This window comes from Vicia villosa, linkage group LG5 (genome assembly GCF_029867415.1).
Source record: "Vicia villosa cultivar HV-30 ecotype Madison, WI linkage group LG5, Vvil1.0, whole genome shotgun sequence".
Classification (NCBI taxonomy): domain Eukaryota; kingdom Viridiplantae; phylum Streptophyta; class Magnoliopsida; order Fabales; family Fabaceae; genus Vicia; species Vicia villosa.
Genome location: NC_081184.1, coordinates 117,528,372 through 117,535,902, shown reverse-complemented (window position 1 = coordinate 117,535,902; position 7,531 = coordinate 117,528,372). Strand labels below are relative to the sequence as shown.

Genomic DNA, 7,531 nt, shown 5'->3' with positions numbered 1-7,531 from the left:
AACACTATATTTGGTCTTGTGTGCCAAAACACTATATTTGGTCTTGTGACCATACAAGACTTGCTCTATGTATTATTGAAATGTTTATCCTCATCATGTTTGACACATACCAAAGATATTTAAGTTATAACTATTTCAACTTGTGAGAGGTATATAAGAATAAAAAATAAGAAATGTAATGGTATAATAGAGAAAAACGAAAAAAAAAATTAAATATATAAATTAGAACAGGGCATTTTCAGTAATAAAAAAAAAAGTAGAACAGATTATTTATCAACAGAACCAAAACCCTTATACAGATATACTTATAGGTCGTTTTTTTATCATGGCATAGATGGTTATATCCAAATCACATTGTATATGTGCTTTTGCTATTTCAAACAAACCTTTTTTTTTATCACAGGCATGTACATGATTGACAAATAAAATCAGTCTAACTCACAAGAATACAAGAAAGGCTCTTCTCACTGTTTCCTTACACTGCATGGAAGACTAAATTTTAACATATGGTTTTGGAGGAGGAGTGGAATTAGAAGTACATATCTATGGAGAATTTTGTCGAGTCGTGCTTATGAAGTTCTCCACTGCAACTCTACCTGGATGCGGCCATTCTTAGAATCTATAAGATGGTATTTCTCATTGATTCTCTTGTTAGAAACGACGTCCCCGAGGTTGATATTGATGTAACCCAGTGTTTCCTAATGAGGAAAGGAGCAGCAGAGGACAATGAAACTCAATCATATATCAACTAGCATGAAAAGGAGGGAAAAAACAGAAAAACAATTGACATATTGCTAGAGCGCTTTTGACATGAATTTGTATTTTAGCAATGAAAAGTAAATCCAATTACACTTCAGAAAAAGGTATACTCTAAATAAAGAGTAGAATAATTGAACATGTGTGTAGTTTGATAACTCCATAAAGCATAGAAAAGTTGAACAAGTGAGATTACTTTAAACACGTTTAATTAAAGCAAGGGTAACTTATGAGAGAAACTTAAATTATACTCTCCTCCTGCTTTATGTTATAATCTACACTTCTTTCTTTAAACGTAAGTACGTATTACATTTTTGTCTATTATATTGTAAATAAAAGGGACTTTTTAATGGTCTCAAACAACTTGAAATGATCTTTTCAGTACAATATTTTCTCTCTTTACAATCTTCAAAGTAATTGTAAACTAATTTTGAACATTTTTATTGTTGATATTACATTTTATTTTCTACTTTACCGTAAATAAAAGGAACTTTATACTAGTGGGAAACAACTTGAAATGATCCTTTCAGTACAATATTTTCTCTCTTTTTACAATCTTCAATGTTATTGTAAACTAACTTTGATTTGAAACAGTGTCCAAAATCTTTATTTTAAGTATTAACTTTTAGTATTCCATAGTTGATAGTAATAAGAGTTCAAAACGTAATTTTAAATCCCTAAGTGTGAGTCTTAATAGAGAGTAAAACGTAATTTTAATTTGGATTATAATTTACAATGTAATGCAAAAGTGGTTAAATTGTTCATGACATTTGTTTTTGGTTGAAAGAAATTGTGAATCATTTAGCCTACATTTTTATATTTGGATTTTGAACCATTAAATGTTTGTGCATATTCCACTAGTACTTTAACTATTTTCAACAATTTGAGGTTCCCTAGGCTATCTTTCACTTTTGCAGTTGACACCAACTCTGGATAGATTTTATTTTCTAGAAGGCATAATCATTTATTTTTGGGGAAAAAAGGTATAATCATATTATTAATTAATAATACATTATATAATTCTAAACGGTAAAGTTGTTAAGAATTATACCTTCTGATGGAGCAGGTTTCGTGATGAAGTGCTGACAACCTCTACATGTAGTTTATCATTAGTAGGAGGCTCCTCTACTGGAAATTGGAACTCATCTTCCCATCTTGGATCCCTGTTCTTTTTTATGCGCTGTAATAGCATTCCACATAAAAAGCAGATTTCAATATAAATCTAATGCACATTTGCCACTACTACTCTATCCATATTTATCTTTGACACTTACAATATCTTGTTCTTGTCTATCTTTAGAAGTATTAATACAAAAACAATAACCACCACTAAAGCTTCTTCCCACAGGGTCAGCTTAGGCATATGAATCAAAAATGTGTTATAATAACATAAATCATGTCTTAACAAACCATCTAAATCTAAATCCTTCGTAATGACTTGGTCTATAGTTTTTCTAAGTCAAACTCTTAATCGCCTACTGCCAATTCAATCTGTTCTCATTATAAGGGCCTTTGCAGATATTCTCCACAGATGCCTGAATCATCTAACCCGAGAACCGAGATACTATTACCTTTTCCAAAATAGTGCTACCTTACTCTATCTAATGCATTCATGCATAATTGCTTTTTTTCTAGTTAGACCAAGCATTTGATTCTATACAAAGTCATATAGCGGTAAAAAAAAGCGTATGCTTGAATAAAAAAATTCTATCAAAAATATGACACTCATCCATTTCATTCAACTCACTTGAATAAAAGCTTTCAGGGATACTATGCTACATAAGAGATTTACCCAAGTTAGAGCTTATACACATAAGCACCCCCTCTCCTAGTACCATATATTATGACAGCCTACAGGGGATTAGTTGAGTTGATAGAATTTCAGAAACTAATAAGGCAGGTTAAAACCTCGGCTTGTTAAGAGGTTTTCCCCAATATTTTAGGGGAAAAGGTTAGGGAGTCTTATATTTTATTTATTCTAAAAGAAAAGAAATGACAGTTAGAACGCAAGTATGCCTTAGAATCTTGTACCTTAGTCTTTTTTTCTTCCCCTCTGAAAATAACACGTACATGTGGATTAGTGTGGTGCTTCCCTTCAACATCTTGAGCTTCATGAACTATAACTACAAGAAGACCTCCACCAGCTGGAGTGCCTTCGGGAGCTTTAGGTATTGTCTGTGTCTCATCAAAGCCCTTGCCCATCTCCTCTTCATTGAAGGGTTTATAAGTCAATTCCACAACAATCTGTCCTCTTGATTTCTCATTTTGAGGGTCATCGGGATTCAATGTTTTCAAAAGATCCAGCGTAAAACGTTTAGGCTCTTCAGGAGAAACTTCTTTTAACGTAATCACATTCATACCCATCCTGTCATGCTTCCCAACCTAAGCAAAAACATAAAACAACATTCGGTCCAGATATTACAAGAAGAAATTATAAGATAAGAGTTTCAGCTCAAGAAGTTTACCTGCTCCCAGTCATAAACATTGATCTCTAAAACCTGGGACTCTGGATCTTTGACTACCAAATTAAATTCCTCATTCCATTCAGGATTTAAGTTCTTGTGCTTTACAGTAGTCTTTTTTGATGGCATCTTATCGTCATTAAACTTTAGTTTCACGTAAGGATCAGATGCACCAAGAAGATCTTTCTTCTTTAACTTCATGGCATGCAGAACCTTTACATGTAAAATTCCAACAGGCCTCCTCAAAGCTCTAAGATTCCCAATAACATTCACAAGAAAAGAGAAAAAGCATAAATAAGTTAAGAGGTGAACATACCATTATATTACGAATATTAATTTAGAAAAATGAAGAAACATACTTTGCCGGATCTAGTATTTGAACTTCCAGGTTTTTGGGCCACAGATACATGTTTGCAACCTGATCTTTGATAAGCTCCTGGAAACACGCTTAAAATTAGTTTAAAAGCCATAAATCCTTAATAAAACCAATGCTAGCTACAGACGTCCGATATCAAATGTTACATGCTACAATTATACTGGAGGATAAAACGTCCTGCTAAAACTAAAAGAATGACTTCTGATATAAAAGGTAACAGCATCCAACTGACACCACTAGACCACATACAATTATACTATCGATGAACTATTAAGTAACATCTGACAAGCCGACAAACCATTCAATTTCAGAACTCTACACTTCTCATTTCTTCATGTTTGCATTAATATCATACATGTCAATTCAATCAAAAATGCATTGGTTCTATTTCTTTGGCAATCAAATTCCTATCTGCCACACACAAATAGTAACTCTAGATTGACGCAAGAAATTATTTCATTATAATTCCGCCATCCTTCTTCAAGCATGATGTTTTGTTCAGAAACATTGCATACAAAAATCAATGGACTGCTGATAATATCACATTTCAAAATAAGATCCACGTGAGCAAACAATGGTTCATTTCAAGGTCGGGAGATTGTCTATTAAGCAGGATCCCACTTGAGGAGTGGAAGATGAACGCAAGCAATTCTAGGCCTCAAACATTAGGATAGGAGGGGGATCAAACAAACAGATCAAAAGTTACAGGGTTATACCTGAACAATCCCGTAGGCAACAGGAATAGACATAAGATCAGCCCCCATAAGTTTTAGGCCAAAGTCAACATGTGGCTGCACGTAAATGAACAACAAAGACCGAGACAAAGAGTAAACATTAGTTGTATAGCCTGTATTGCACATAAAATAATTACAAGTGTCAAGGTTTTCTCCAACATTCATAATAAAATCAAGTAGCAAGTTATAAAGACGAAAAGTTTAGAACTCCAGCTGCTCCAGCATGATTAAAGTTATCATAAAATGAATATAATAACTTTAGACATCAACATTATGATTCTCAAGTATCAACTAAAGTATGCCTACAATCATGAATCGTTTACATCACATTCCATACAAAAGCAAACCATCCATCCCCAAAACAAAACAAAGAAAAACAAAAATATCTTTAAGGTTGTTAAACTATAAATAAGGGGAAAAATCAAAAGCTATTTACATTGATCATCACTATAATATTCTTCAGTCTCACAAAAGATTTTAGAAATCAACTTTTAATTTTTTTAAACTCAACAATCACCAACCTTTTCCATGAGAGAAACATAGATGTTGGCAAAGCAAGGAAAGCTGGGAACCAAAGGCTTCAAAGTAATGCGTGGCAAAAGAAAAACTTGCAAGTCGACAACCTGACAAATGACAAATAATTTAGCATGATAAAAAGGAACGAATTTATCCATTCTTTACTAACACAAAACAAAGTTTACCTGAACAGTTGCTTTCAGCCCAAATGCCTTTACAGCAATGGTGACATTAGGATTTCCAGCCCATTTTATAGAAGGCTCCATAATCAACTCCTTCTCGTCAGTCACGTAAACTTTCATTCCTATTAATATGACAGAAAGTATTAAAAATATACAACAATAACACAAATAAGTCATCAAGACATAACCAGATTTGGTGTATCAAATAGCAAAGCAAGAAAAATAGCAATACAACCCTTCGTAAGCAGATATGAAGACATAAAACAATAATAATAATCTTTATGACTTTTAACAATTGTGTCACACATAAAAAGACCCAAAAGAGGGTCTTCTGAGGAAATGCTTCCGAGTTTCTTCAAATTCATAACAGGAATAGTCATGATATTGGTCTGGACACTTCAACCAAAGTACAACAAAATGACAATTCTCAGTTGCAAACCTCAGTACTTAAGAGAATTTACAAAGAGTGATATCCATTCTTTTACACACAACAAACGACTCGGTAAATTTAGCAAACGCAATTTCAAAAACAGCAACAATATCCTAAGTATCAGTAAAGGCAATAAAAAAGGTTCATATCCAAGAATGCTTGCGTAACTACAAACCTTGAAAAGTTGGGGGCAGGGAGCCCAGAGTGAGTGTTTGAAACTCAACAGAATCAATTTTATACTTCGGAATCTGCTCTTCAATTATGGGTTTCGCAATGTTCTTAGCAGTCTTGCAAATTGCCTAAATATGAAAATAAACAAAAACAAAAAGCATAATTCCAAAAAACAGTCCAAAGAGAAACAAAAAAAAAGTCAAATGTAAATTGAGAACAGTTGTTCAACTTCAATTCAAGCATATTAAAACAAATACCTTTTCAAGATAAGGCCACATAAGTTCTATAAACTTGTTAAGCCAGTCAACCTAAAGAAAAAACACAAACAAAAAACAATATTCCATCAGCAAAATCCTAAATTCCAAAACCCTAAACCTAAAGAAAGTAATGTATCATATCATAGCTGAATAGTGCTAGTTAATTTAAATTTACCCTATCAAAATCAGGATTCTTAATCCAATTCGGAATCTCAGGAAGCATCCGTTGCAAACTCTCAGCATCTTGATCCACCAGTGGCTTAATTTCAGGATCCTGTTCAATCCATATACCAAATCAAAACTCTCAAAAACGAATCTCAACTTTCAACATAAAGATTCATGATGAATGCTAATGCTGCAACAATAACAAACCTTTACATCGGTAGGTTGAAAGTAAATGAAGAGAATGTACCCAACAGTAAGACCAATTGAAATCCCAAAACCAAATCCAAAAACCCCGAAAATGGTACTGAAAAAACCCATCTCAGAAACACACTCTTGAAATCGATGTAGCGAATTTCAGATCGGGATTTGTTTTCAGTTCAGCATTAGTACTGTAAGGTGCTGAAACGGAAAGTGTGGAGAAAGGAAAATGATTCGGTGTTGTTATCCTTAAATCTAGGGATGTGGGGTAGAGGAAGAATGAAACGGATGGAATTCAAAGGGAAGGAATTCAACAGAAACTGATTGACGATGAAAGCAAAGCATCAATTTGATAAATTCATCGTTATTTTCAATATTTATATTTAATTTGTTTAGGATTTGTATTTATTTTGGGAAATTAATTTCGAAGCATTGTTTAACTAATCTATAATTAGAAATTTTGTCAAAATATAAATTAAACTATTTTCAAAATAAATTTTATATTAAAAGGCTGATTTCTATTTTAAGGGTAAACTTTATTTTTTAAAGAATTTTTTTTTTTTTTTTTGCTATTCGCACCGGTGTCGACCCACCACAGGTGGGCCACTAATCCGGCTCGTGCGGAGAGGCATGCGCACTGGCCAAGCAAGATTGTTCCGCCTGGGAATCGAACTCGGTATTCCCCAAGTACGTCCTTGGACGGGGCTCCTTGCCAATGGAGCTCAACCGCTTGGTTTATTTTTTAAAGAATTTTGTAACAATTAGAACACTTGCTATGTTTTAATTTTTTATGCAAAAAAAAAATATACGTAGACGTGGCGAGTGTGAGAGCTGTCGGCATGGGTATTGTCAAATCATATAGATCGGTCTATGCTTTTTTCTTTACATTAGATTTTTTTTTAAATAAGATAAAACACACACAATATTCTTACAAGTGGAGTGCTACCAACACTCTCTTTTCAACACTCTTTCAAATACTCACTTTTTTATTGGTTGAAACATGTGTGGGTTCCTTGCTTTAGAAATAGGTCCCATATGAAATGATAAGGCCCACACATATTTCAACCAATAAAAGAGTGAGTGTTTGAGAGAGTGTTGAAAAGAGAATGTTCTTAGCATTCTTACAAGTGGACATTTTCTTTTAGGTCAATGCCAAACTAGGTGAGTGCTTCTTTCTTTAGATTAGTCCATCGGTCAATTAAGGAGATTAATCTTACTATTTCTAAATTTAGAAACCTTAATATATATATATATATATATATATATATATATATATATATATAT

The 7,531-nt window shown here is 33.1% G+C and overlaps 1 protein-coding gene across 1 annotated transcript; it reads right to left on the bottom strand.

The window, feature by feature from the left end:
• Window positions 1-245: 245 nt before the first annotated feature.
• LOC131602162 (synaptotagmin-2-like) lies at window positions 246-6,625 on the bottom strand. The gene is made up of 12 exons (XM_058874180.1): window positions 6,257-6,625; window positions 6,060-6,158; window positions 5,885-5,935; window positions 5,632-5,755; window positions 5,030-5,148; window positions 4,850-4,951; window positions 4,311-4,385; window positions 3,578-3,654; window positions 3,222-3,468; window positions 2,788-3,138; window positions 1,808-1,936; window positions 246-698 (listed from the first exon to the last, which is right to left on the bottom strand). The coding sequence occupies exons 1-12, from the start codon at window positions 6,365-6,367 to the stop codon at window positions 570-572; spliced, it is 1,614 nt and encodes a 537-aa protein (XP_058730163.1). The 5' UTR covers window positions 6,368-6,625; the 3' UTR covers window positions 246-569.
• Window positions 6,626-7,531: the final 906 nt, after the last annotated feature.

Bases quoted from the DNA above. Each gene is read 5' to 3' on its own strand.
- LOC131602162 (XM_058874180.1), bottom strand. From the start codon at position 6,367: ATGGGTTTTTTCAGTACCATTTTCGGGGTTTTTGGATTTGGTTTTGGG. The intron at 5,936-6,059 runs GTAAATTTAAAT...TTTTTTCTTTAG, and splicing joins AGAATCCTGATTTTGATAGG to GTTGACTGGCTTAACAAGTT. The intron at 3,139-3,221 runs GTAAACTTCTTG...GTTTTTGCTTAG, and splicing joins ATGTTTATGACTGGGAGCAG to GTTGGGAAGCATGACAGGAT.